At 45.5% G+C, this 27,951-nt stretch overlaps 3 protein-coding genes and 1 long non-coding RNA gene across 21 annotated transcripts in view; 2 read left to right on the top strand and 2 right to left on the bottom strand.

Annotated features, from left to right (window-relative positions):
- Positions 1-7,819, top strand: part of MTMR3 (myotubularin related protein 3) — a 53,897-nt gene extending 46,078 nt beyond the window's left edge. For 5 of the 16 annotated variants that reach the window (XM_081892230.1, XM_081892220.1, XM_081892228.1 and 2 more), the window contains 4 exons: positions 653-763; positions 1,345-1,433; positions 3,189-3,215; positions 5,321-7,819. In XM_081892230.1, coding sequence (XP_081748356.1) covers positions 653-763; positions 1,345-1,433; positions 3,189-3,215; positions 5,321-5,492 — 399 coding nt within the window. In that variant the 3' untranslated portion in view covers positions 5,493-7,819. The other 11 variants (XM_081892221.1, XM_081892226.1, XM_081892231.1 and 8 more) reach the window with 8 other exon arrangements.
- Positions 7,817-27,930, bottom strand: LOC309358973 (acyl-CoA dehydrogenase family member 11-like). 3 transcript variants are annotated; one of them, XM_081892344.1, is made up of 14 exons: positions 27,821-27,930; positions 22,056-22,288; positions 21,430-21,529; positions 20,329-20,446; positions 19,323-19,465; positions 18,571-18,720; positions 17,492-17,586; positions 16,725-16,824; positions 15,826-15,966; positions 15,239-15,331; positions 13,642-13,749; positions 11,906-12,077; positions 10,601-10,667; positions 7,817-9,870 (listed from the first exon to the last, which is right to left on the bottom strand). In XM_081892344.1, the coding sequence occupies exons 1-14, from the start codon at positions 27,923-27,925 to the stop codon at positions 9,744-9,746; spliced, it is 1,752 nt and encodes a 583-aa protein (XP_081748470.1). In that variant the 5' UTR covers positions 27,926-27,930; the 3' UTR covers positions 7,817-9,743. The 3 variants fall into 3 exon arrangements, with proteins under 3 accessions (XP_081748470.1, XP_081748468.1, XP_081748469.1); XM_081892342.1 differs by lacking the exon at positions 27,821-27,930 and adding an exon at positions 23,350-23,860; XM_081892343.1 differs by lacking the exons at positions 7,817-9,870; positions 10,601-10,667; positions 11,906-12,077; positions 13,642-13,749; positions 27,821-27,930 and adding exons at positions 14,800-15,015; positions 23,350-23,860.
- The window catches only part of LOC309358959 (acyl-CoA dehydrogenase family member 11-like), a 28,336-nt gene continuing 14,140 nt past the window's right edge, over positions 13,756-27,951 (bottom strand). The window contains exon 12 of the transcript XR_014163674.1: positions 13,756-14,595. The gene's annotated coding sequence lies outside the window, so the exon portion shown is untranslated. The remainder of the gene's footprint in view (positions 14,596-27,951) is intronic.
- Positions 25,713-27,951, top strand: part of LOC309359162 — a 51,653-nt gene continuing 49,414 nt past the window's right edge. The window contains exon 1 of the long non-coding RNA XR_014163751.1: positions 25,713-25,941. This is a non-coding gene — a long non-coding RNA (uncharacterized lncRNA). The remainder of the gene's footprint in view (positions 25,942-27,951) is intronic.

Raw genomic sequence — 27,951 nt, 5'->3', positions numbered from 1 at the left:
CAATTTGCTTGTACTCCCACATTTGCTCTAGTGAAGCCCCACTCCGTTCCCCGTGCCCCACAACCACTGCTGTAGGGCTTAAATAGTCTTTTCTTCATGGTTGGATTATATGGTGCTCTGCATGGTGTACATTTTTTCAAATGAATTGGAAAGCGACTGGATCTGTTCAGGGATTCCATTATTTACTGTTGGAGCTTTTGCAGCACAGTATTTATGCCACAGAGCTCTGTCTTCTGCTCCACATTACACACCTCTTCCAGTATCTACCATATAGAGATAACATCAGCACCCCAATCATTGCCAAAATATATGAGCCGTGAAAGTATATTGCTATCAGATATGCTCATGGCAACATTTGAATTTTAGCAATGAGTTTGGGTTTTCTGTTTTGCAGAACTTTTGAGGAATTTGGTAGAAGCCACCTCTCCACCCTATCCCATAAGAGGTTTCTCCGTGGCCTTCCTCTCCCTTTTCCTTATATCGGCACCTGCTACTAATCACCTGGCTCTAGTCTGTATCCCTTTGGTTCTGACATTGGTCTCTTGAAATCTCTGAGCAGGAGGTTAAGAAGGATTCCCTCTTCTCAGCTGCCTAATCCATGTTCTGAGGGGTTGGGAGTAGGTTCTGTTCAGCTGTGTTTGTTTGCCAACAGACTTCAATCCCTGACTCGGAAAGCAATCTGGATCAGAACTGTTTGTCTCGCTGCAGTACAGAGATTTTCTCTGAAGCCAGCTGGGAGCAGGTGGATAAACAGGACACAGAGGTACAGGCAAAATCCATCTCCGTGGCCTTCCTCTCCCTTTTCCTTATATCGGCACCTGCTACTAATCACCTGGCTCTAGTCTGTATCCCTTTGGTTCTGACATTGGTCTCTTGAAACCTCTTCCCTCTTGTCCCTCTTGTCTCTAATACTTAAAAGATCTGTACCTGTGCCAAAGAAGCCCCATAGCTGTCAGTTTTCTGCCTTTGGACCTGCACTGGGAAATGATGAAAGCATTTTCCTTGACTAACATGTGGTGTGTCAGTGTGCTTGGCTTATTTAGCTATGTCAGTGTGAGAGAACGTTGGGGGCCTTAGCACTGGTTGTGAAAACTTGGTATTTGAGATGCTCGGTTAGAAGATTCTTCTGTTATTTGGCCAAAGATGAAGAAACAATTCCTTCCTTCCTTCCTTCCTTCCTTCCTTCCTTCCTTCCTTCCTTCCTTCCTTCCTTCCTTCCTTCCTTCCTTCCTTCCCTCCCTCCCTCCCTCCCTCCCTCCCTCCCTCCCCTCTGTATCCTACTTACTTTCTAAACCGTGTTGCTTGTATTTAAAGTTCTCTCTCTCTTTACATCTCGGTTCCCAGGTGACACGATGGCTTCCCGATCACCTGGCTGCACACTGTTATGGCTGCGACAGTGCATTCTGGCTTGTCAGCAGGAAGCACCACTGCAGGTAATGCATGTAGGATGGATAGTGTGGGGTGCAGGTATGCTATTCTGTTGCCATGTCTTGGAGGGAGGGGCTCCTCTTTCTTTTAGCCTCTGGGCACTTTGCCTTTTATTTTTCCTTGATAAGATCACTCTCCCATGTCAGACCATAGAGCCACACACGGCAGTGTTATAGCAAGGGTAGACACCCACTGCATAGCATTCTTCTTGCTGAGTCCACCATGGCCTGCTTCAGAAGGGCTTAGCTTTTGACAAGCTGTAAGAGTGTTATAAAGTTTGTCACACAGCCCACCTCCACACCTTACAGTTAAAGTACTAGTATACCACTTTAAAGACTCCTGGCTTCTCCCAAATCATCATAGGAACTGTAATTTCTTAAGGGGGCAGAGAGTTGTTAGGAGGTCAGATTTCCCGGTGGCTTAGCACTGGGGCTTAAGTATGAATCTTAAACTTCCCACCAATGCACAGTTCATAGAATCCTGTGGAAACTTGGTCCCCAGGTGGTGATTTGAGAAGAGGGACAGAACCCTTTTGCTTTACACCTGCAGTCTTGTATCCTGCCCTTCCTCCCAAAAATGCCCAAAGTTGCAAACATCAAAACATTAAAGCAATGCAATTTAAAATAAATTTTTAAAAAACACATATAAAATAATTAAATGTAAAACATTTAAAAGCTGTCACTAAAGCTTAATTTCAAGTTTGCCATGGTCAGCATCTTTTAGCCATCAAATGCCTTGGGTAACCAGGAATGTGTTTCAGGGGAAAGTTAAAGTCAGTAATGAGGAAGACAGGCGCATCTCACCCAAGAGGGCAATTCTGCAACTGGGGAACCACCACTGAGAAGGCCCTGTCATGGGTCAGCACCAGCCAGGTGGCAGTCGGGTATAGCGCTGCCAACAAGGCCTTCCTTTTTAGTGGGTTTGCTTGTCTCAAACTTTCTCACTAACTTGTTTTGTTTCCAGTCAAGCAGCAGCACCAATACCCCCCCTTCTTTTAGAAAAATATTCCTGGGCTTACTCTGCTAGTTTAGCACCTGGCCCGTGCTCTTCCTTTTACACTGCATTTTCTGCTTTGAGCAAATGTTTAAATCACCTCATACACAGAGGTCCTCTGCTTTGGGCTGAAGTCTGTTAGAACAGCAGCTTTGGAGAATGTTGGAAATGTCCCATTCAATTTCTTCATCTTCTAGCTGTGTCAAGACTTCTTAGCTGAGAAGGCTTCCAAAGAACAAGTGGAGCCGATTTTGAGATTTGATCCCTCTTGAGACAGTGTGTGCCATGTCCATTTCCTCAATAGTTAAATTGTATTTCCCAGTCTGATTTCTGTGGCTCTCTTTATTTTATATTAAAATCAGAGGCATGTGCCTCATATCTCCCCCCCACCACCAAAAACAAAAAACCCAAACCAGTTTATTTTCTACAATAAGAAATGATGTTTCTCAGTGGAGGCCATGCACTGTGTTTCTGCACGTGTTCTTGCCATGCCTACTGATTGGAGGAAGGTGGGTCTGAAGAAAGATACCATGCAGAGATGCAGCAGGAACAGCCTCTTCCATTGCTGGGCTATTGTTGGGCTCACAGGGGCCATTTAACTTCATTTCTCACAGCACACTAACATTTTTTATTTAAAACATAGCTGTATATTACCTTCTCTCAGGCTAGCAGGAAAAGACAGTGGTCTCACCTTGCCATTTCTGGGGGAAAAACCACAAATCCTCTGATTTAGTCTCCCCTCTGAGCTTTTTCTCCCCTCCTTGCAGGGACCCTGACCGTGTTGATCAGACTTGGTGAGCATTTGGAACAGCCTCTGTTGTCTGCTTGCACTTCTCCGATAACCTCTTCAAACTAACCTTTGACTCCCTCCCCTGCACTCCTCTTGCCCATAAATCATTACACCAAAGACGAATGGTAGCAGCCCAGTTGGATATTGAGGTCTGTGGGCCTCTTTTCACGTTATACTAATAAGACTTTTTGTTTCATACTGCATACTGCAACTTCGGCTAACATGCAAGTGGCTTATCTGCAATGAGTATTTCAATTATAAGAGTAGGCAGTTTCTGTGTATTGAGTGGTAGCATCCGGTTTGGTGGAGTGGAGACCCCCTGTATCGCTGCAGCTTACCTACTAGAGCTGCAGCAAAGGCAATGTGTCCACCCTGCCCTGGCCCCATCCAGGTAAGCTGTAGTGACACCAGTATCAGGAGGGAAGCTCTACCCCTCCACACCTGCCACCACTGGTATATAGAAACCAACACATTATTTTGGCCTTTTTCCATTGAATTTGGTATTACAGAGAGCTGGCAGCTGTTGGCAGTTCTTGAGCAGTACACTGAGAGAACCTTACCAATCACTTCTGAAATAGCACAAGAGTGAAAAAAGCCTTAATTGTGGGCTAATGGGCACTGAGTGAGGGACAAGGCAGCGTGAGCATTAGGGTCTCCTCTGCTAGCCAGGTGGAGTAGAGTCCCTGAGAAGGAACATGACTTTGACACTGAGGGCCAAGAGTCTGGCAAAAATCTTGAAATGCATAAAAGAACCTGCTTAGGGACTAAGTGATCCCTTTGCGTGAGATTTGAACAGATATACCCAGGCAGAAAATTCCAGATAGTCTCTTTTTTACACAATGTCCAGGAGTTTCTCTTGAAAGGAAATATTTAGTCTTCTTTTGGCAGCTAGGTCGGGCTGTGAACCCTCACCCTTTCAGAATCTTCACTGTGAGGGCATTTGAATGGCTTTTTCATAGAGTGGTCTGTCTTCACTGCCTTGTTGTTTTCACTCCTGCTGTTCTCTCTGATAGCAGTGTCTATTGGAGTCCATAAGAAGACTTCCAAATCACCAGCCCAAGTCTAGCCCTGAGTGAGTGATATCTAGAGGTTGCTTTGCCATGCTAGAAATATGAAAGTTTGTGAGATGAAAAATGGGGGTTTCCCTCTGCTTGTTACATCAACAGTTAACATAAAGAAAAACCACACCTGGCACGAACTCTTTATATAAAGCCAGTTGCCTTCTATCTCCCACTATTAAGCTACTGGAGAAGAGCAGATTAAACCTGCTATGTTTGTTTATGCCAACCTCAAGGCACCTGTAGTGAGGTGCAAAACAATTCTTACCTAATGCTTGCCTATATCTGCAAGTCAAAGATTATGAACCAGGGACCTTGTCTGCTTATGCTGCTCAGAGCTGCATTTGGGGGAAAGCAGGTTTGAGAGTAGAAGTGGGGGGTTGTGGGGTTCTAGTTGCACGCAGGACCCCATCCCTGCCCCAAGATGCATGTGCTGTTATGGCCCTGCTGTGACTGACAACTGACAGATGTGTCAGCTGCTGCATCCCTCATTCACTCAGTATGTGGGCTGCATCTTTTCTGGCTGCTCACTGCGTGGCTTTGCATGGTCCCCATGGACTCACATTTTCTTTGTGCTGAAAGACAGTGTTGCTGTAGTTCCCTTGAGCTGCAGCCGGCTCACTTCTGGCTTATGTGGCCTTTTTTCTTTTTGGGGGAGGAGTTGACTGGCTTGCCAGTCTTCAAGGCTCGATTCTAGTTAACTTCTTTTTGGGAAGCAACAGCCAGGAGCAGAAGGAGACATAGCTGAAGTGTTCCATTGCACTGAAGATAGGCACAAAAGAAATTTGTGGCTCGGTTACAGGCTCTTTTCACCCCTCCAGATCACCATTTCTGGGCTGGCATCATAGCAGACATCACCATCCTGTGGCGCTCTGACCCACTGCAGCTTGCAGGGGGGAAAGAACTTAACCCTCTTCCACCCAAGCTGCTCTTTGGCAACTAGTCTAACCTTTTTCTGCAAGCACCAACTTAAGACATGTACTGTTGTGGAAAGTGCATTCCTGAGTTGCAAATTTACTGTAATTTCTTCTCTTCCTGTTCCTGACTGAAGGAATTGTGGGAATGTCTTTTGCTCCAGCTGCTGTAACCAGAAGGTGCCGGTCCCCAGCCAGCAGCTCTTCGAACCCAGCCGGGTCTGCAAATCCTGCTACAGCAGCTTGCATCCCAGTAGCCCCAGCCTTGACCTCGAACTGGACAAACCTATTGCTGCCACCTCAAACTGAGGCTCCAGCGTGGAAGGAAAGCTGGGAAGAGACAGCACCACCTCTCCCTGCTAAGCAGATACGCACATTTCTCTGCTGACTGAAGCTGGTAGGATTGGAGAGAAGCCTTGCACTCTGGAGTCGGGAGGAGAGATGACATGCTCAGAGGGACAGGATGCTGGGCCTGTACTAGTGGAGCAGAAAGCCCTCCTTAACAGCTGTTCCTCCCAGTGTCATTTTCATCCACCTCATGTAAATTTTGTGTGGATTTTGCTGGAAGACGACGAAAAGAGGGTCTGGAATCTTCCCCGCTGGCATTTCTGTTGCCCTGCTGTCAGAACTGTGCTGCAGACGGATGATTCTACCTTGCTGTGAGAGGAAGGGTAATCGGTCCAGAGACCTTGTGAATACCTTGTAGCGTCAGTGCTTATGCTTTCTTTTTCCCCAGTCACTCCTGTTGCTTCCCAACAGCACCCTGTTGTTTGGGAAGTTGTTGCTGCTAGAAGAAATGGGAGCTGCCTTCTCAAAAAAAAAACCTCTCTCCCTCTCTGTTCTTAGAGTGGGCTTAGTTATCCTTGCTGCACGAAAGGGCAGGCGTGGCGGAGGGGGCGGCGGAATGGGTTGCAGATCTCCACGTTGGGCAGTCCTTTGCCGATGTTGGCAGACTTGTGGCTCAAGGTAGGCAATGCCTGGACCACTTTGGCTAAAGAAAGTGTATGCTTGTTTGAGGGAAGTGAGAGGGAAGGGGGATTGGACAGACCATTCCTGTTCAGGGTTGTATTTTTAAACTGGCACCTCACTGTAAGACTCTTGTACGTGCAGTTTGTTTTGAAGGAACTGGTGTTTGGGCTTATTACTAGCTGTTCAAATGCTATCCTTGCCCCCACTTTTTTCTTCTCAAAAAAAGATAGTTTACACGGAAGACAGAGCTGCTTCGCTGCACTGGGAAGGCTGCATGCAAAGTCAAATAATACTGTTGGCCAGGCTCCCCCTCTCACAAGGAGAACCCCAAAGCAAATGGGGGTGGCTTTGATTTATTGGGTTTTTTTCTGCACAGGAGAGTCAGTGAAAACTGGTTTGCCAAGGCCCCCAAACTAGGGCATTTTAACAACTCCCCCCCCCCCAAAAAAGATACGTATGTAAAAATACAACTCATCTAAAACGAAAATGTGCCCCTTAAAATCACTTTTCTGCTGCTGTGCTATGAAGAGTTTTGAGTCCTCCTATTTTTATTTTAATATCGTCTTCCCAACCCAACCCTGCCAACAAAAAACACTTATAGGTTTTGGTTGGTGGGCGTGAAAATACATTTTTTTTCTGCAATTCATTTGCTAGGGGAAGCTGAAGCAGCTTCTGCCTAAATATTCCACCAAGTAGTGACGTGCCTCTATCTTCCTCTGCCCCAGCCTGTAGAATTTGACTACTGAACATGTTTCCCTTATCACACGGCTGCCACCACTTGAAACTGCCTCAGCTGGAGATGCCTTCCTCATGGCACAAGTTCGTAGGCAGCACTGATTTTCCTGTGGCTCTTACGCATTGTGGGCAACTGTACCCAAGCCAGCAACTGTGGGGAATGTGTGGCACTGCCAGTAAAGCCCTCCAACCACACCAAGGGGGGCTGTGTATTAATAGCAGCATGGAGGGAGAAGAGAGACTCCAGCAGCAGTGGTGTAATAAGCAAACCAATCTTCCGAAAAGAGATTGCAAAGTTAGAAGTAACCTATTGCCAAGATAGGGCAATGCCTTCTAAAGTGAAGTTTTCGAGTGTATTGGAATACCCAATAGAAGAAAGCCCTGTCAGCAAACTTTTCTTTCTTTTCATGTTCTCTGTGAAAAGGTCTGTGTGTTGATTACAACACAGTCATGCAAGGGAAGCATTTGGGAATGAAAATAAAGTGTTTCCAAGAGACATGGGAAGAGACTTTGCACCTTTTAAGGCAGCTTGGGGATGTACGTAGCTTCTTTGTACTCCTCCTTTCTTCCAGCTGGGAGAACGGGCAATACAAAGTCTAGCTCTAATTTGGCTTTTGGATTTTTAATAGAAAATTAAATGTTATGGGAGTATGCAGCAAAGATGCATAGCACTCTTTTTATAATAGAGGTGGGAGTTGCAATGGAGTTTATCTGTACTTATCCATTAAAGTGGGTGAATAGAGAGATGATTTTTGAAGGAAAAGCATAATTGTGTTGCGCACTGTGGCAGTGTGGTTTTAATGGTACAAATAGATGGTGAAAACAAGGTCTAATATTCTGCAGTTCATAACGACAGGTGCCAAGAGGTTCTGATACGGGTTTGGGGGGGCATGTCTGTGATGTACAGTGTGAATAAACGCTTGCAGCTCTTAGTCTTTTTGATCAATGAAGCACTTTTTTATTAATATTTTATTCTTTGTATGTAAAGCAGGACACTCGCGCCAGATAGCTGTGTATATATAAAACTCTTCTCTCCTGAAGAGGAGCGCAAAGTTGCTCCTTTATATTTTTCAATTTTCTTTTGTCAAGAGCAAGACATAAATACTTTAGAATTGTTAAATATATAAATAAAAGTGAATAAAGTTTAGAGTTTTGCATGGGAGCACTTGCTGACCCACTTCCTACTTTTTTAACTGCCCCACCCTTCCGTAAGCTGGAGAAATGTGCTGCTACGTCTTCTCTTTTTCCCTTATCACTTGTTTGGGCAGGGTGGTGGTGGCAGCAGCAGCAGCGGCCCAGAGCCTTGTTTGCCTTTGGAAGCAAGTTGGCCTCTTGAGGGTTTTACTAGTATGAGATGCCCCTCCTCCTGTTGCTTATGCTTCTTCCTGTTCCTAGGCAAGAGCAACCAAAAAACCTTTCAAAACCTTCTCATGCATATATACGCACACACTGTGTTGTACCAAATGCACGAGCTATGAGAGACACTGGTGTACTACACAGCTACATCCTTCATTACTCACACAAGAAGAGAACACTGCACCACCAATTGGGTATTCTGCTTGAGGTGTGTTCACTATCTCAGTGGCAGGCAGTAGATAAGATCTACAGCAGCCTTTCTCAACCTGTGGGTCCCCAGATGTTGATGAACTACAACTCCCATCACCCCTAGCTAGCAAGGCCAGAGCTCAGGGATGACTGGAGTTGTAGTCCAACATCTGGGGACCCACAGGTTGAGAACCGCTGATCTACAGCATTAAATGCCTTTTCCTGCGCTCCCAGCTAACCATATAAATCTCCTAGTTTACCATATAAATCTGCTACAAATTTCTTTCTCCTTACTCCCTTTAAGCAGCCCAGCTAAGTATCCCACAATAAAACTAGAGCTCTTCCTAGCACTTTTCTTTCATCTGATCTGTTTTGGCAAGAATCTCCATGTTTATAGCCCCTCTGAGAGCTCCATCACACTCTGGAAAGACGTGCCTGTGTAAACCATTTTGCAAACGGATGAGACTTGATATGAACATTTGGTCTGTAGTCTTTGGTCTGTATGCTGAGGCTACTTGGAGCTGCCACTCCTTGGATTCCTTTGTCGTTCATTAGGAGCAGCTACCACCCATCTGGCTGGATAAATTGGCTTTCCATCTAATTCATTCCATGGATTTTCTTCTGAAACCACCTACAGCTTTTGGGGTTGCAGCCTAAGTGCTTGCAGATTGGAAAGGTTCCTAGGGTTTAAATGGGGTCTCTTTGGTTTGCAGCAGTTATATGGGCAAAGACAGAGCCTTCAGAACTTACTAGTTGGGATGCATACACAAACACACTGCTTTGTAACCTATATGATTTAGCCCTGTTAATATCTTTTTGTCTGTTTTTTGACAAGTGTACATGAAATGTAACTGGGAGCTAAGCAGGTGTCCAATGGAGGAGCCACATTCCAAAATTTTTGACACAATGCCACTGTCCTTACAGGTCAGGTTTGGTTTGTATTCCATAATGAGCTAGAAGTTGATTATGCTGAGTGGTCATAACATACATGTATGTCATTAAGGTAGAGTAACTTGGGGATCTGTTCAACTGTGACTTGCAGCCATGGATTGCATCCAGACTTGGGCTCATACACACCTTTCCATATCCTCATGGCTGTTAAAAATTAAGAACTGAAAAGAGTTGAATGCACACACTTGAATGCAGTGTTTTGTGACAAAGGCTGTTTCTCAATTTTCTACTTTTATTTACTCAGTCTCTGCCAGCTTACTTCAGAATAAGCAATACCTTTTTTATTGTATCAGAACTGTCTCTGTCCCCACTAACTTCTTTATTCCAGGATACTGCATGGCATCTCTTCTGCCTTCCTTCTTACAGTCTTCCTTTCAGAACTGGGTGTTTGTCATAAACCAAGGAAGTATCCAGAGAAGCTGCTCCAATGCTATAAGACCCAGCGTTGTCTTCACTGTCCACAGGGCACATGTCTTGGTGACACCATCTGTAAGAGTTGCAGCAAAGCCCTTTGTGTACAACTGATTCAAACTGGAGATCTGGTTTTAAACTTTAAACCCATCAATGATTCTCCTACCGCATTAAGCAGAGGTGGTGAACCCTTGGCCCTCCAGGTGTTGCTGAGCTACATCTCCCATCAGCCTCAGTCAGCGTGGCCAATCATCAAGGCTGATGGGAGTTCTAGTTCAACAACTTATGGCGGGCCATAGGTTTCCCGCCTGGCTAAAGGTTTGCAAGAAACTGCCCTGATGTATGTTGGAAACTAAATACTATCTCTTCGCCATAAGCACCAACATTTAATATTTATATTTAGTGAAGGGATTTGAGACCATCTCCTGTGCCACCTATGTTCTGGAGCCTAATGATCACAAGGCACGCGTGGTCCCTTTAGAAAACCAAATAGTACAGGGCAGCCTACTGGATAGATTTGACTGACCACTCTGAAATGCTTATGTGAGAGTTGACCGCTTCCCACCACTATCACACAGCTCTGTCCTCTCATTATGTCCCTCTCTCACTTCCCTACATGCATACAGCCTGGCTCTCTAGAGCCGTATGAGAGGTTGTCCGATCTAAGCTGTTTCTCTTCAGCCTTGACAGCTGCACTGACTTTCAGCATTTCAGGACTGCCCACCTTTCGTAAGCAGTTAAAAATATGAATATGTCTGTGCCATCTTAGAAATTGCTTTGGAGGATGGACTAAGCTTATTTAATACCTCTGAGCAGTATAGATGTCTGTGGCTGATGCATTCGGCCTGGCAGCATATTCCAGCAGGAGAACTCCTATGTAAAGCAAATATATAGGTGGTTAATATTACAGTACTGAGCTATCGTTCAAGTAACATTATTCTGCTACAGCAGGGAGGGGAAAGCTCAGGTTCAGGGGTCAAATATGGCCCTCAAGCACCACTTAACTTGGCCCTTAAGACTCTCCCTACACCAACCCCTCACCACTCTTCTGTCATATCCTATTTGCATGTTCAGGCTGGCTGGAGTATTCCCTTGAGCTCTGATAATGCTGCTTGCTGGAGGACAGGGCTGCATAGAAGCTACTCTATTGTAAAAGGCAAAATTTACATTTATTTCTCCACCACTTTGGGTTTTGGCCTTACTCATAACAGGGTCTGTGGTCCCTGAAAGATTTCCCCGAATGGTATGCAACCCTCTAACTGAAAAAAGTTCCCCATGCCTGTGCCAGAGATCTGCCAGTCATACGTGAGTCATTCTGGCCCATGGTGGGCCTTTGTGGCATATAGACTAGTCTGTGACTATCCCCCCACCCCCGTATACACCTAATGCCACTAAAGTAACAGCAGTCCAAAGATCTAGGGCCATCTCTTTCCCACCCCTGCGGGGTGTTTGTTTTTGCCAAATTTAATTCCAGAGGCAAAAGCTGAAAAATGGGATTTAAACTAGAAGGCAATGAAGATAACGTTTCCAGATGGGTGTGTGCCTGAAGAAGTAGTCAATAGATCGGGTAGTCACAGATGGTGGAACAGAAAATGGCAGTGATTGGGAGCAACAAGGAAAGGTGACCTGGGCATTGGCTTCTCTGAAATTACACTGATCACTGGCAGCCTGCTTGATTAAAACTACAGCAGTTCACACGGACAGAAGAATTCCGAGACATGTTCTTAGGAACAATTGCCTCAATGAAATTAAGCTATTCCAGCTTGATGTGCTGGCTTTCCAATAAATTCACTTCTGTTCTGGTAAATTAAATCTTTTTGATGTCCACTAATTTGGTGCTGCCCTCTTTTGTACTGCTATGTAAATTTATTGCATTTTTTACATTAAGACATTTTACTCCTCCCTGAGATGAGTCACTTGCTACGTGCCTGTGCATCCAGTAAAAAAAAAGTGCCACTTTTTAATCATTGGTCATAGACTCGCAGTTCAGAGTTGCGTTGGAAGATCACCTAGAAATGCCTGGTGATCATAAGCTTCAGCCTACTGCACTGAATTCTACGTCATTCTGTAGTAAGCTGGGAAAGTGATTATTTAACAGCATTTTTCATTACCTCCATAGATCCGTGCCAGAGCATAGGCAAAGTCTCTTGCAGACAGCTGCATCCCGGCTTCCCCCTTTAAGTTTATTTTCTGAGTGAACTGTTTGAGTTTGTGGAGAGCATTTTGAACTATTTGCACAGAAAGTTCCAGTTCAGAGACGCTAAGCGCCACCTTCAACCTGGCCTGCAAGGAAATCAATCGTATGGTAATCAGTGTTTCTTGAAACAGCCAGTACTGCTGTCCAATCTAAACCATCTTTTCAGCTGTTAGCAAATCTGAACCAAAGTTTACATTTTTTTTTCCAGACAACTATGTTGATCTGAACAAGAAAGAGGCTTGGGGTACCTTAAAGGGTTTACAGTTGTTAGTATGACATAAACTTTTAAGAACTTGAGTCCACTTTATCACATGCGTAAGCGTTATCACATAGTGCAATGGGGAGGGGGGAGTCTGTAGACCTCCAGCTATTTTTAGACTATACCTATCATTCCTGAATCGTGCCCATGCCAGCTAGCTGATGGAGACTCCAAATCCCATGTTGCAGCTTCCCAATCACATCTGGAGGGTCATGTCCCCCTCCCTTGTCATAGAATAAACACACATGATGTTAGATGGAATGAAATACAAAAATTCAGCCGGGATCAAATACGTTAAACCTTGAGTCAGAGCTTTCCAAACTGTGTGTCATGACATTTTAGTGTGTCGGCTGCAGTGTATAAGTGCAACTGGTATAACCTTCCATTTGACAGCATGGCTAAGAATCAAGCCATCTATGCTAGATGTTTTCGTCACCTCTTAATAGTGGCCTGCTCCTCAACCTGTTCCCCTCTGCCTTTCGGACTATAACTCCTGTTAGCCCCAGCCAGCATGATGGTTAAAAAGTACAGTGATTTCTTAAATATTTGGCCCCAATTACACACATGTCTATTCACAAACTCTAGAAAACAACCATTCGTCTTTATACTAATGATATTTTAGCTTTGTCTCTTTGAAAACCAACCCAGCACATACAAATTGCTGCAATCTCTTCATCACAGCTGAGGGCACAGGAATGGATGTGGCTTATGCACTCCTTTCCACCTTCTGCAATCTTAACAGTGGCTTAATGCAGCCTTCCCCAGCATGGTGCCCTCCAGATGGATTCAGCCACAAGCTAGGCTACGTTCAATGTGTTGGCTTTGGTGTATAAAACCCTATAGACCTTGGGACCACGGTACCTGAACGTTCATCTCACCCCCTATATACCCAGTCAATGATTATGCTCTGGAGGTGAGGGCCTTCTGCAGATGCCATCTTAGCAGGAGGTTCATTCCACACATTGTAATAATCAGGTCTTTAGGGTTCTGGCACCTGCCCTTTGGAATCTGCTCCCTTTGAACATTATGTGCCAATTCTGTTGCCTTTTTGGTACCTGCTGAAGACCTTCCTCTTTCAACAAGCATTTTAAGTGGATATATTTCCCAGTCTGCATCTGTACTGGAATGGTTTTTAAGATGTTTAATTGTTTTATTGCCTGCTTGCTTGCTTACTGGGGTCCTTTGGGTGGAAGGCTAGAATATAAGTTTAAGAAAACCACACAACACACACATACCATCAGCCCGTGCCAGCACAACTCTGTTGGCCATGGCTGTTGGGAATTGCAGTCAAAACCATTAGGAAGGCACCAGGTTGGAAGGTAGGTATAGTTTAGGATTACATTTGTAGCAGTGACATTAACAGTAAAGTGTCCTTGTTGAGGAATGCTCACCTGGGCAGTAGAGAAAAATACATCCAGCACTTTGCCTTGGCTCTTGACTAGGGAGCGCAGAACATCCAGAGAGAGGATATTGGTTGTTCCTTCCCAGATAGTTAGCACCTGTCAGGGAGTCAGAGAAAAGTGGGACAGCAAACAAAGTGACAAGGGAAGGAAGCCAAAATCTAAGACATTGAGGGAAAGTTGAGATGCTAGACTAGTAATGGATAGAAGAGTAAGAACAACTGCATGTCACTCCAGATGAAATATCGCTCCTGAAATCTCTGCTAATCTGTCAATCTCTGCCAGTCTGTCACCCTCCAGATGTTTTGGACTACAACTCCCACCAGCTCTAGCATTCTATGGCTGTGCTGGCTGGGAGTGCTAAGAATTGTAGTCCAGAACAACTGGAGGGCACCAAGCTGGCAAAGACTGAAGAAAATAAATGTAGAAAGCTGAAAAAATAAGTTGCCCTTTCTGGTCACAAAATACACTGGTCAGCACGGTTTTGAGTTGGAAAATGGGTAGCAGAGGATGCTGAGCTCTTTCCCGACAGCTGCTTTCTATCATCTGTAATGTTCCCATCCAGACTATATTAACAAGCAGGGGAATAGCATGGGGCAGGGGGGAGAGCAGCAGGCTCATGATTTTAAGGGGGTGTGAGCCACACAGGGATTCCTGTCCCACCTGCCTGCTGCTGGGGGTCTCTCAGCCCTGGAGCCTGGCCTGGCCTGGCCTGACAGCTGTGTCCCCAGCCCCCTTGCTGAATGTCTGCCTGGCCAGCGTCAGGGTGGGATGGGGATTTTCCAGCCAAGGGCCATGTCGGTCATTCAGGCTTCTCCCTGCATGGGTGGGCAGGGGCATAGCCCCGCTTGATTTTGGTGGCCAGGGATGAATTAGCATGCAGGCTCTGTGAACACTCCATGCCCCATGTATGTACACTTAGCAGTGTTGGCGGTGAGGGAAAGCCTGGCATGGGGGGTTCTCTAGGCCCTGCATGTGCGGCCCCCAGCCAACGAAAAAGAACAGAAGACTGCTGTTAACAAGTGAGAGTGGAATGGTGACACGTGCCCCCATCCCTTCTCTGATGAAATGCTAGAATTTGTTACAGCAGACAGAGGGTTGGGGCATCTCAGGAGATTTATATCGGCTTACTATAAATATTCCTTTGAAGAAATAACATTGGCACTAAGGGATTGTATCTAATTCATGATTAACACCTGCCATTAAATTGAAGTCCCTGGTATTTGGCAAGTAAATCCAGTTACAAGCTGTAGGGATACAGTTTGAAGCTGCTCTTTCTAAGACATTCTCTATCAACAGCTGGTGCATTCTTAATCCTGGAGAAACAGATGCAGAGAGTACATTTTTGAACTGCAGAACTTTTACCTGAATGAAGAGTGAAAATAATTAATTGTGAGCTTAGACCACTGTGACAAGCAATGTCTAAGCCCCTGTAGACTCCAAATAATGGAGCCACCACCAAGATTCTGAAGCCAGTTTTTGTTCCCTGCTCTACCTCAACAGCACTGCTATAGGATATAGGCTGCTGAAAGAAGGAGAAGCTAAGAAAAATGCCTTTTTTGGAGGGTGTGGGTGTGTGGCTTAATACCTGGACATCCCGTAAAATTCCTGCCAGGCCTGTATCTTCCATGTAGCCCTGCCCTCCAAAACACTCCAGCCCTTCTGAGGTAACTGCAACAGCCTGCAACAAAGACATGTGATATGTGCACATTCCCATTAACCTTGAACACCCAGAGATCTGCCCCTGGTCTTTGCCCATCTCTGACAACTTCATATACACCTAAAGCGCATTACAGACCTGTCAGCAGACTGGGGTGTGGGGACGCTAAATGCGGCACATTTGCACCACTTTGCACTGTCTAGAATCTGGGGCTTGTTGAAAAAGAGGATCAAAGCTAAGGGACCACCCTACGGCAGAAGCCCATCAAGGAAAACATCTGAGTAGCTATTATTCCAATATGTTTATAATAGTTCAATTTCTTGAATACGCTTACCCTGGCAGGGTGTTACTATTTCACAACCACTTGGCCATTAAACGATTACCAAGTTTTGTTCTTTCCTTTCCTCTTCTCCCCCACAATTAACATCTGGCTCCTCTGTGAATCCTCCCTTTTTGCTTCAGAGCCCAATATGTAACTAAACCATGAAACCAAATTCTAGGCCTTGAAACAGTACTTGTTTCCCAGTGTAAAGTTTGACAACAGGCGTCAGCAGCCTAAGCATGTGCTGGTCTTGTTCAGTGTCCTCCTTGGTTTCTTCCAGTCCAAGCAATTTCCCTATCTCCATCATCAGCAGGAATGCTCCTCGAGCTTGAACCTGCAGGAGCAAGACAGCGTGGGATCATTTGGGCAGGGTGGAGGAGCACACAATGTTCTTACAACAAGTATCACTTGGCTGCTGAGTGGCAGAACACCTGCTTGGCATATGGAAAGTCCCAAGATCAATCCCTGGAATATCCAGGTAGGGCTGGAAGTGTTCCCTGCCTGAAACACTGGAAAGCCAGTGCCAGATAATGTAGACAGTAATGAACTAGATGGAAAACGATGTCTTACTCAGTTTAAGGCAGCTTCCTATGTCTTAAGGATTTTAGCTTAATGGTAGAGCATTTGCCTAGCATGCATTAGGTCTCAAGTCTGATGCCAGACATATCCAGGTAGGGCTGCTGGAAATCCTGGTTAGTGCCTGATATATCCAGGTTCCCTGCCTGAAATCCTGGAGAGCCACTGCCACCACCTTTGCTCACTTCTTTTTGCACTCCCACTGGTAAGCTCCCACCCCACCTTGAGACAGAGAAAAACACAGGCATTTTGCTTTTCTAAGGGAGCTGCTGGATCCAACAGAATTTATCTGAGGTCTGAAAAGAACATGGAGCTGAAAGAGGTTGTGAGAAAGAACCTCACTCTTCCAACTTCCTCCTTCGGCTCTATGGGCTTTTCAAGGGAGAGAGAAAAGACCATCTTCACCTCACGACCAAGAGGAACGTGAATGTGGAGAGGAGTCTCATGTGCTTCATAGGTGGCAGGGGAGACCTCAAGGGTCAAGGTCAAACAAAACCAGCACCTCCGAATGCTCACCTCCATTCGAGCCAAAGTCTGCATGTGCAAAGGGTGAGCCTTCAGGGTTTTTCCAAAGGCTTCCCTCTTGGTGGCATAATCCCTTGCCAGGGTGATCACTCTGGAGATGGAAGGCAATTTTTAGCTAATTAAATGCAAAGGTCACATGTGAGAAGACATGCCCCAAGGTCGCAAAGGCCACAGCTGTTGAGAGGATTGACTAACCTGTGGCCTTCCAGATGTTGCTGGTCTACAACTTGCACCAGCCCCAGCCAGCATGGCCGATAGTCAGCAATGATGAGAGTGGAGTCTAACAACATCTAGAGCAGTGTTTCCCAACCTTGTGCCTCCAGCTGTTTTTGAACTACAATTCCCATCATCCCTGACCACTGGTCTTGCTAGCTAGGGATGATGGGAGTTGTAGGCCAAAAACATCTGGAGGCCCAAGGTTGGGAAACACTGATCTAGAGTGTCTCATGTTCCTCATTCTTCTTCTGTGTAGACTTCTCATTGAGATAGCTAATTATAGCCCACAAGCAGTGGTTTTATTTGAGAGATAGTAACATGGAAGTTACCATCTGCACCATACACTGCAAGTACATGATTCTCCCAAAGGAATCCTGGGAACTGTAGTTTAACACCACAATTTGGAAACCAGGAGTTTCTTAACAGCATTTTCACAGCCAGCCTCATCTTCCTTTAATGCTTATTCAGACAGCAGCATGATTCAAAGAGCCATAATTAAGCCCAAGGACCCAGTAGGTCTTAGGGAAGAGGACATGAATTACCTTCTCATGGACGCAACTGCAAAAATGACATTGTGGATCCTAGTGATGGTCAGCATGTTTACAATGGAAGCCACACCCCGGCCCTCTGCAGAGATCTGGAAGCATGAAGCAGAAAAAGCCAGAATAAGGTTAATTAGCATTGTCTGGATTGCAATTTAGTAAAAAGGGAATGTATTTGCTTTCTGTCATGTTCTCCCTGGAGCATAAAAGCCTTTCCGCCTGCCCGTAACTCCTAAGCAGAGCAGTGGGAACTCTGCACAAATTCTTCAGTCAAGAAATATGTGCACACAGCACAGTTGCATAGATACATATCTAGCCATTAGGAAGGGAAGAGCAGCTCATAGGGTATAAACAAAAGGAATGGGGTGAGGAGGCAGCTCAGTAAGCAAAACAAACCTGAAACATGCTAACAAACGATTGATGCAATTCTTTGGTAAGGATCTGTGTAACAGAAGCAGAAAGGGCATGAAGGCCAAGGAACGAATTTTCGAGGATTCCAGTGGTGGATGGGACCAAAGGCAAAAGTGATCATGAACAATAATCTACTTTCAACACACACACCTCTTTATTCTCCATCCAGACAAAGGCCATTATTGGAGTTCAAGGACACATTCCACCCTGGCCAGAAAAAAAAGCCCTTGGAGTATAAGTAGGGCAGTAGGGTGTGTGGCCTGAGGAGTTTTAAGGCCCAGATAGAGAGAGCTGGAGCACCGCATTTGGCCTCCAGGTCTGAGGTTCCCCATCTGTGAGGAGATTGTAAGGTAGAGGCCACAGAGTGCATTGGCCTGCTCTTAGTCTTCCTCTGAGTACCATAGTACTCCAGAAGGCATTGTTCAACAGTTTGATGCTGTTTCTTTTTCCTAGTAACTTGGTCTTCCTAAGGAGGCGGAAATTGTCATCCATGCTGCTTTGGCTGTTAGATGTCTGCTTCTGCACCTGCATGGCAGCTCCATGCATGGGCAAAATCCACAGAGAGCTGCCCTGCTCCAGAGCACCTTGCTTTCATTTGTCTCATACCAGAGAAGTAGAATCTGAGCTTTGGAGGAAGTTTTCCTCCACACCTTTTTCTTTTTGCTCACCTTGAGTGACTTGGCTCCATTTAGGAGGAGCTCTGCGGTCGGCAGTTGCCTTGTGCCCAGCTTGTCTTTCAGCCGTTGTATCTCAATCCCATTCAGCTTCCTTTCCTCATCACGCATCTTCAGGTAGAACAGAGACAGACCTTGGGAGCCCTGCAGCCGAGAATGCAAAGGTGAGAAACACTGACTGGTAACAAGGAGAATGGAGCTAGAATGAATACATTGTGCAATACATTAGTTCAGCAATGGGAAACTTCCAGTCTGTGAACCAAATTAGGCCAGGCAAGGGTTCTCTTTGGCCTGTGAAGCTGTTTTCTGCAAACCAAGCCCACCTGATCCTCACCTGACATCGTACGTGAAATGAGTATGTGGCAGGTAAAGACATGGCTGTAAGGGAACAATCAGGATCCTTAAAGTGTACTACGCTGGTTAGTTTCTTAGCAAACAAGGTTTGCTGTCAGTGCTGATCAGCTGTTCGGTAATGATACAAGCCCAGCAGGGATTGGCTGTGCTGCAGAGTTCTCAGAGCTTGTTAGTGCAGCTGATTGCTGCCCAAAGTGCGTCTTGCTATAAGCGCTGATCAGCTGATTAACACAGCAAGGCCCAATGGATCATGTGATGTCAGGTGAGGGGCAGGTAAGTGGCCCCAATGCCTGTCAAAATGGCCAGTGAAGGACTCTGTTTCTCACCCCACTTCCACATTACTGTTACTGCTTGTGAGCTGGTCCTTCAGTTTCCCCAGTTAGGAATCTGACCTGCTGTATTTGTCCATCAGCAGTCACGCTCCTTGCCAGTGTCAAAGTTATATCTGAATCGGTGGCCGAAGTAAACCATTTCAAGCCATGGAGACTGTAGCTGCCATCAGGGAGTTCCAGGGCTACTGTCTCTGTGCCACTAGCTGCAAGAAAAGAACACCCAGTCTTAGCTGCTGCTGATCTTCACAAATAACCAGCACTGGCTTCAAGCTGAAGAAAAAGCAACATCATTCAGCAGTGTAGTGAAAAAAGAAGCTGGCACCTCAGTAACTTTGGGAAAAGGTCATGGCACCTGCTTCATATGCAGACGTTCCCAGGATCAAACCCCAGCATTTCTAGGTAGGGCTGGCAAAAACCCTGCCCCAAGCCCTGGACAAAAGCTGCCAGTCTGTGTAGAGAATACTGACTCTGTATAAGACAGCTTCCTATGTTCCTAAGGTGAAACTTAAGCAATAGGAAAACTTAAGCAGCTACAATGTTTGCAATCCATAGGATTGGTTATATATTACCTTCCCACCAGCAATGTTGCCATGGTGATTACTATGTGCCTGGCCTATGTAACATCATAATTTATTATTTATACCCCGCCCATCTGGCTGGGTTTCCCCAGAAGCCTGCGGATAGATCTGAGTTCAAGTTTAACAGAATCACATGAGAAAGCATTAGAAACTATCCTATTTTATTCATAGTCATGGTGGTGCTGTGAGTTAATTGAATTTTTTACTGTGAGACTGCACATGCTTAGAGTATTATCTTTCTTATTACCAGGTTGGTAAACTGTTTTTCATTTGTTCGTTTTTCTTTTCCATTAGAAATGTGGAAGCAGTTAAAAGCATGGAATGGAAGAGGTGTTGGGGTGTTGGGAGAAGTGTTAATTGTGCATTTCTCAACAGACGTTATACACATGGCCATCTAAATGACCTCTCTCCTTGCCTCAACAGACCATTAGGCTGATGGTATATAACATTATCTAACTGCACCACTACTCATTTTGGGGTACACTTACCAACATCAGAGCCCCCTCTGCGTTCAGTCATCCACTGGCCAGAAGTCCAGAATTTGGCAGGGTCACGTGATGTCAAGTGGATAAAAACTTCTTTGAGGGGTTTGGGGATACCCAAGGACTGTTGGGAGTTGAAGGAAACAGACGGGAGAAAGAACAACAAACAGGATTTCCTCTCCTGGTTCCTTCCACAGCAGCCCAAAGCTCCTTTGTCCTGTCATTTATTGCTCCTCCCTCATTATCCCTCTGCATGCTTTGGGAGACCAGGTGGGAGGAGAGCTGGTCTCAGCAGGAGGGGGAGAATCCCTGAATTCTTCAGCAGCCTGCCTCATTTCTGTCTCCTGGCCCCATTCCTCTGACACCTCTGAGGCTCGGCTGCCCTCCACCACAGCCTCTTCCTGCTCACAAAACCCTGTTGCTTATTCAGCTTCCAACCCTTTCCTCTGACCCTGCATCATTGTCCTACCACAAATGCCCTGGCTCTGAACCTTCTCGGCCTGGTGGTTCCCTTGCTGGTGCCTCCCACCACTCCTCTGCATCCAACCAGCCCATGACAGTCTGGCTAGGGCTGGGTGGGCTGCAAAGTCAGGCAAGGGACCTTTCCCACAGAGGTCTTACACAACAACTCCAGATAGTTAGGGTTAGACTTTGATCTTTTAAATTTCAGTGGCACCCTGTGCAAGGCCAAAATTTGGAGCCCCACCCCCGGCCTTTGCCTTCCATTCTGCTCTGTTCACTATGGTACCCTGTAGGCTCAGAGCCCAGTGTGGTGGAACCAGTTGCGCTGCCAAAGATCTGCCTCTGAGATAATGGCCAGAAGGTTTTTCAGCAGAGCTGGCTGATATGCATCACTTTGGATCTAAGCAGAGCCAGGATGCTACGTATGCACCAATTTTGCTAACTTCCAATCTGGCCTTATTAGGGAAGGCCTTGGGGAACTCAGGAACATGTCTTATATAGAGTCAGACCATTAGCCTACCTCAATATTAGTCTAGCACCTCTCCAAAGTTTCTAAATATTAGTGTTGGACTAAGTCCAACTTAGTCTAATTCAGAGCAATGCAATATAGTGATCTACCTGCTGAGCACTGACTTGTGATCTCACCTCGATTACTTTTGCTGCTCCATCAGTCATGGCCAGAGGACATGAAAAAGTACCAGAAGAAGGTGCAAAAAGATACAGTTTGGCAATCTGATGAATGCGGCTGTGGAGGAGAAACAAAGCCTTGCTGAATTTAGAAATGCCAAGGGGAAAATATATTTGCTATAGAGAGATCGCAGCTGGATTATAGCTACACAAGAACACAAGAAGAGCTTGGCTAAAGGCCTATCAGGTTCAGCACTCTGTTCTCACAGTGGCCAACCAGATGCCTCAATGAGAAGCTCACAAGCAGACCATGAGTACAACAGTCTTCCCGTTTCCAATTCCCAGCAAATGGGGTTCAGAGGCTTACTGCCTTCAACAGCGGAGGCAGAACATAGCGATCCTAGCTACTAGCCATTGATAGTAGCCTTACATGAATTTGCCTTGCTGACTTTTAAAGCAATCCAAATCGGTGGCCAATCATTACATGCTGTGGGAGTTCTACTGTGGGAGTGCTTTCCTCTAGAAAAGTGTCACTATCCCCACTGTAGGGACATTTCATTTTGAATGGCACTGGAGGTATATGGACATGTTCGCCGCCCTGAAGTGTGGCCAACTGAGTCTGAAGGTGTCAACTAAATTTGTACCTCCAGTTAGAGTATCTCCTCTCATAAGCCTCAGCAATCAGCCCCTCCTCAGCCGAGATCTCCTTCATCCTCTTCCAGGCTGGGCAGGTGATAATTTCATCCACACGCCGCCCCCAGGCATCGAACTGCTTAAGTTGTGGAGGGTTTAACTCACACTCACGTCCTAGGAGATCAATTTCATCCTTCACTCGAGCCCCAAACTGTTCAAGGTCCAAACTTACATCAGCAAACACCTGCAAAGTAAAAGAATGTGGGCAGATGGACAAGTACGTACCAGTATGTATGTATGTATGTATGTATGTATGTATGTATATAAAACAAAACAACAAAACAAAACAAAACATCACAGCAAGCAGAACATAAAACAAAGTATTGGGCTCCCTGTTTGACCTCACCTGTCTCTTATACTGATCCTTTAAAACTGAGTATTATGTACTGCTGCTATTTGAAATGCGCTTGTGTTATAATCAACCCCGCTGCCTGAACTTTTGGACTTTCCTCCAAAACATGGCTTGGGAGACTGTCTTGCACTTATAAAAGTTACTGCTTAATAACTGCACATACATAATGACCCATACATAGTTCACTTTTCACCTGCTTCAACTAGCAAGATTTGTTTTTAACTGTGGACAGCAGCTTGGGAACAGGGCAAACTGCTGGCTTCTTGCATAACTTTTAAGCAAAGAACAAACACCCATTTGACTTTTAAATCAGTGGAGGGCAAAATACTTTGTTGTAACTCAGGGCAAAAGCATCTGCTTTGCAGACAAAAGGTCCCTAGTTCAATCCCCAATGGTGGCTCCAGGTAGGGCTGGGAAAGGTTCCCTGTCCAAACCCCTGGAGAGCTGTTGCCAGTCAAATATACTGAGCTAGATAGGCCAATTGGTTTGATTCAGTGGAAGGTACCTTCCTATGTAGGGTCAATTAACACAGGTGAGAGAACAGAACCTTTAGCAATGTGCAAAAGATAGTGGCAGCTTGTGCAGCAGTCCTTGGTATAGGAATAGGAATTTTACTAAGCTGCCTCTATTTCCATTTGTGAAATATTGGAGGGTATTCAAGAACAGCTTTGGAATTCAGTGTAGGCTGCAACATTTGGATGAATGGGGTGCTGCCCTAAGAATCTCAGTCTTGCTTTTTTAAAAATCAGAGGAAGTAATCAAATCCACAATTCTAAGAGTCTCTAGATGTCACAGAACATTGTGTTTGTGTGTGTGTGTGTGTGTGTGTGTGTGTGTGCATGCATTAAATATATACCTGTGTGTCTATGTATATATGATGAAATATAAAATACCTCAGTGGGTAGGTGTGATTTCAAGTAATCCTGAAGAAAAGCATCTTCCAGGTATGGATTTCCAATCCTAGGCTGCTCTTGACAAAAGACCCCAATTTCTTTCCTGGCAGAAAGCTCCCTTGGGTGTTGTGAGGAGCATTTTTGATCCATGGGCTCCACTTGCTGATTCCAGCCTTTGGAAAACGCGATTCGCCTCTTGCCCCAAGCTTTGCACTTTTGATTCCCTGCTTGCCCTAAGCCTTGCAACCAAACTTCGCAGTTTGACAGCTTCGGCTTGCAATGCGTCCACATGGCCAACTTGCCAAAATAAATGAACAAACAAACCAAAAGCCAGAAAGCAAACCAAAAGCGGCCGAAGAAAGAACCTAGCGGGAAGCGTTTGTTTCGCCTTGAGCCACCTCCCCCTTCCAACAACACGATTAAAAAGTTCAGTAAAGGCGGAAGCCGAAAGAGGGGCGATCCTGCGTGCATAAACAAGTTTAGAAAGAGACAGCTCCTCTGCGGGCCAGGAGGTCAATTGCCCCAGAGGCATGGCTGGGATTTGCATAAAAAAGAAAAGAAAAATGCGTCTCTTTCCCTTGCGCAAGCAGCCAGCCGGCAGGCTGAGGCCGGCGAGCAACGCCGAAAGGAGACTTCATAGGTACACCTTGCAAAGCACCGATCTGAAGGTTTCCCCAACCGGCAAAAGGAGGAAAAGGAAACAGTGGAGCTGGCGGAGCAGACTCCCTCTCTCCACCCGATTCACCTTCATTTGCACGAAAAAAGGAAGCTGCCTTCTACAACTAAGTCAGCCCATTGGTACTGTATTGCAAACAAGCCCTGGCAGATATCGCTCTCCGGGTTTTCAGGCAGGGAGTCCCTCCTCGCCCTTGCCTGGAGATAGGTGCTTTTTAGCCACTGAACCCGGATTCATGCTTCAATATGAAACTAACAACATGACTAAAGAGGTTCAGGAAAGGAGGTTCCAATAAGGCGGAATACGAAACAGGGACTACGACGCCTCCTGCATAAATCAGTTTAAAAGGAGAGGCATGGCTGGAGGCGGGAACTGGGGCTTGTAACAAAACAAAGGACCCCTTTCCCTTGCGCAAGTAGCCGGCAGGGAGAGCCTGAATGGGACCTTGGAAAGGGCTGGCACCTTTTTGAAGGTTTCGGGGAAAGATTGGAGGAGGAGGAAGCAGCGGAACTGCCGAAGCACATTCCCTCCCTCGACCCGAGCCAACTTTATTTGCAAGAAAATAGGAAGCTGCCCCTTGGTCCATTGAGCTCAGTATTGTCCACAAACCCTGCCACCAGGTTTTCAGGGAGCGAGTCTCTCCCAGCCCAGCCTTTGGAGATAGATGCTTTGAGGCACTGAACCCGGACTAATGCTTAATATGAAACTAAACGGCCCGAGGTTTTCCCTCAGACGGAGGTCCTCCGCCCCCCCCCCCTCGGGTGAAATAGAATCCTGCCCGCTTCCCGCCTAAATTCAGCGCCCGCCTGAGGGAGCGTCAGAGTCGACCGTTGAATTTAGGCGGGAAGCGGGCAGGATTCTATTCGACCTGAAGGGAAGCTCCGTCTGAGGGAAATTGCGGCTTTCCCTCCCGCCGTTGCAAAACTCCCCCAGATATATAGGGAAAGAAGGAAACAAATGTCCCCAGTGCTTGCCCCAACTTCGATATAGCCTACAGCCTACTAAGAGGTCTGGAGAGGCTCAGTTTCTTCTCAGTTTGAAAATAGCCCTCCTCTGATCTGATCCTCAAGGGAAACGCGCTCTGCACTTGCTCAGGGACACTTCAGCTGCCCTTCACGCGTTCCAGGGGTCGCTTAGTATTCATTTCTTAAATTTATAATCCAGCCCTTCATTTCAAAGGAGCCCAGGGAGGCAAACACTTCTGTAATGAAACAATACAATTAACGACTAAACAAACAAAAAAAGAACTTCCAAAAGCAGTTTAAAAACCTCTGGGGAGAAATTCACCTGCTCTCACAGCTAAGTCCTGCTCAGGGTAAACCCGTGGGATTTTATTGATTTAAATGAGTCACACCCACTAACTTATTGTATGGTACATACAGTATGTATAATTGTTGGAAACCACTTGGATATTGTTATGAGTATATACACATTTATTAAAAATAAATAACCCTCAGGGGTCAGCAAACTTTTTCGGCAGGGGGCCAGTCCACTGTCCCTCAGACTTTGTGGGGGGCTGGACTATATTTTGGGGGGGATGAATGACAGAGGTGCTATGGCTGGGTCGGGATGGCATGGGGATGAGGGACCAACTTGTTTTTATTATTGCTTGTAAGCCGTTCTGAGCGCGGCCTTGGCTGAGGAGGGCGGGGTATAAATAAAAATTACTATTATTATTATTATTCCATTAATGGGGAGCCGCCACCAAGAAGACCCTGTCACAGTTCACTGCTAAGTGGGCAACTGCCCATGTTTAAGCCATGGTGTTGAAGGAGCTGAGTGTTTGACACAAATTAAGCGCCGCTATGAAGTGTGCATGCAGATTTGATACAAAATTTAGGGAGTGTGGGGAAGAGCATCATCTCTCCCCTGCCTTAGGAATTTCTCAAGAGTTCTCACCCACATTCATACCTAAGGTTTTGAGTGGTGCAAAAAATATTAGACCTGAACTTCTGACATGGCTGAGTGTTTTATCACGAGTGGCCAGAGGTTCTTGCTGTGAACATAAAAATTTTGCTTGTGTAATATCTTTCTTGAACAGCATTCATTTAACTTCTATCAGGAACTGAATGATGTCGGTGCCAGCAGCTGTATGGTCCCCCAATCAGAATGGTAGAATTGTAGAGTTGGAAGGGATCCCAATGGTAATCTAGTCCAACCCCCGTGCAATGCTGGAATCTTTTTGCCCAACCTGGGGCTCAAACCTGGAGCACTATACAATTCTTTACAATATAATTATATATTGGCTATTCCTCCCAAAAATGCCCAAAGTTGCAAACATCAAAACATTAAAGCATTTAAAATAAATTTTTAAAAAACACATATAAAATAATTAAATGCAAAACATTTAAAAGCTGTCACTAAAGCCTAATTTCAAGATTGCCATGGCCAGCATCTTTTATCCATCAGATGCCTTGGGTAACCAGGAATGTGTTGCAGGGGAAAGTTAAAGTCAGTAATGAGGAAGACAGGCGTATCTCACCCAAGAGGGCAATTCTGCGACTGGGGAACCACCACTGAGAAGGCTCTGTCATGGGTCAGCACCAGCCAGGTGGCAGTCGGGTATAGCTCTGCCAACAAGGCCTCCCTTACCAATGAAGCACCCCAGCCTTTTTTTGTGGGTTTGCTTGTCTCAAACTTTCTCACTAACTTGTTTTGTTTCCAGTCAAGCAGCAGCACCAATAGGCTCCATGCCCCCCCCCCCCACGTTCTTTTAGAAAAATATTCCTGGGCTTACTCTGCCAGTTTAGCACCTGGCCCGTGCTCATCCTTTTACACTGCATTTTCTGCTTTGAGCAAATGTTTAAATCACCTCATACACAGAGGTTCTCTGCTTTGTGCTGAAGTCTGTTAGAACAGGAGCTTTGGAGAATGTTGGAAATGTCCCATTCAATTTCTTCATCTTCTAGCTGTGTCAAGACTTCTTAGCTGAGAAGGCTTCCAAAGAACAAGTAGGAGCCGATTTTGAGATTTGATCCATCTTGAGACAGTGTGTGCCATGTCCATTTCCTCAATAGTTAAATTGTGTTTCCCAGTCTGATTTCTGTGGCTCTCTTTATTTTATATTAAAATCAGAGGCATGTGCCTCATATCTCCCCACCACCACCAAAAAAAAAAACCCAACCACCATCACCACCAACAACAAAAAACCCAAACCAGTTTATTTTCTACAATAAGAAATGATGTTTCTCAGTGGAGGCCATGCACTGTGTTTCTGCATGTGTTCTTATAGCAGGTTCTTATATGTGTAAACCATTTCGCAAGTGGGTGAGACTTGATATGAACATTTGGTCTGTAGTCTTTGGTCTGTAGCTGAGGCTACTTGGAGCTGCCACTCCTTGGATTCCTTTGTGGTTCATTAGGAGCAGCTACCACCCATCTGGCTGGATAAATTGGCTTTCCATCTAATTAATTCCATGGATTTTCTTCTGAAACCACCTACAGCTTTTGGGGTTGCAGCCTACGTGCTTGCAAATTGGAAAGGTTCCTAGGGTTTAAATGGGGTCTCTTTTATTTGCAGCAGTTACATGGGCAAAGACAGAGCCTTCAGAACTTAGTAGTTGGGATGCATACACAAACACACTGCTTTGTAACCTATGTCATTTAGCCCTGTTAATATTTTTGTGTGTGTTTCTTGACAAGTGTACATGAAATGTAACTGGGAGCTAAGCAGGTGTCCAATGGAGGAGCCACATTCCAAACTTTTTGACACTATGCCACTGTCCGTACAGGTCAGGTTTGGTTTGTATTCCATAATGAGCTAGAAGTTGATTATGCTGAGTGGTCATAACATACCTGTATGTCATTAAGGTAGAGTAACTTGGGGATCTGTTCAACTGTGACTTGCATCCATGGATTGAATCCAGACTTGGGCTCATACACTTCTTTCCATATCCTCATGGCTGTTAAAAATTAATAACTGAAAA

This window comes from Podarcis melisellensis (genome assembly GCF_964234715.1).
Source record: "Podarcis melisellensis genome assembly, chromosome: 16".
NCBI lineage: Eukaryota > Metazoa > Chordata > Lepidosauria > Squamata > Lacertidae > Podarcis > Podarcis melisellensis.
This window is presented reverse-complemented; position numbering and strand designations above follow the sequence as displayed.

Excerpts from the sequence above, each read along its gene's own strand:
- LOC309358973 (XM_081892342.1), bottom strand. The coding sequence starts at position 23,820 with ATGCACGCAGGATCGCCCCTCTTTCGGCTTCCGCCTTTACTGAACTTT. Across the intron at positions 21,530-22,055 it reads AGGAGATACTCTAACTGGAG|CCGCATTCATCAGATTGCCA; the intron begins GTACAAATTTAG and ends TCTCCTCCACAG. Across the intron at positions 13,750-15,238 it reads GAATTTTACGGGATGTCCAG|GTGCTAACTATCTGGGAAGG; the intron begins GTATTAAGCCAC and ends ACTCCCTGACAG.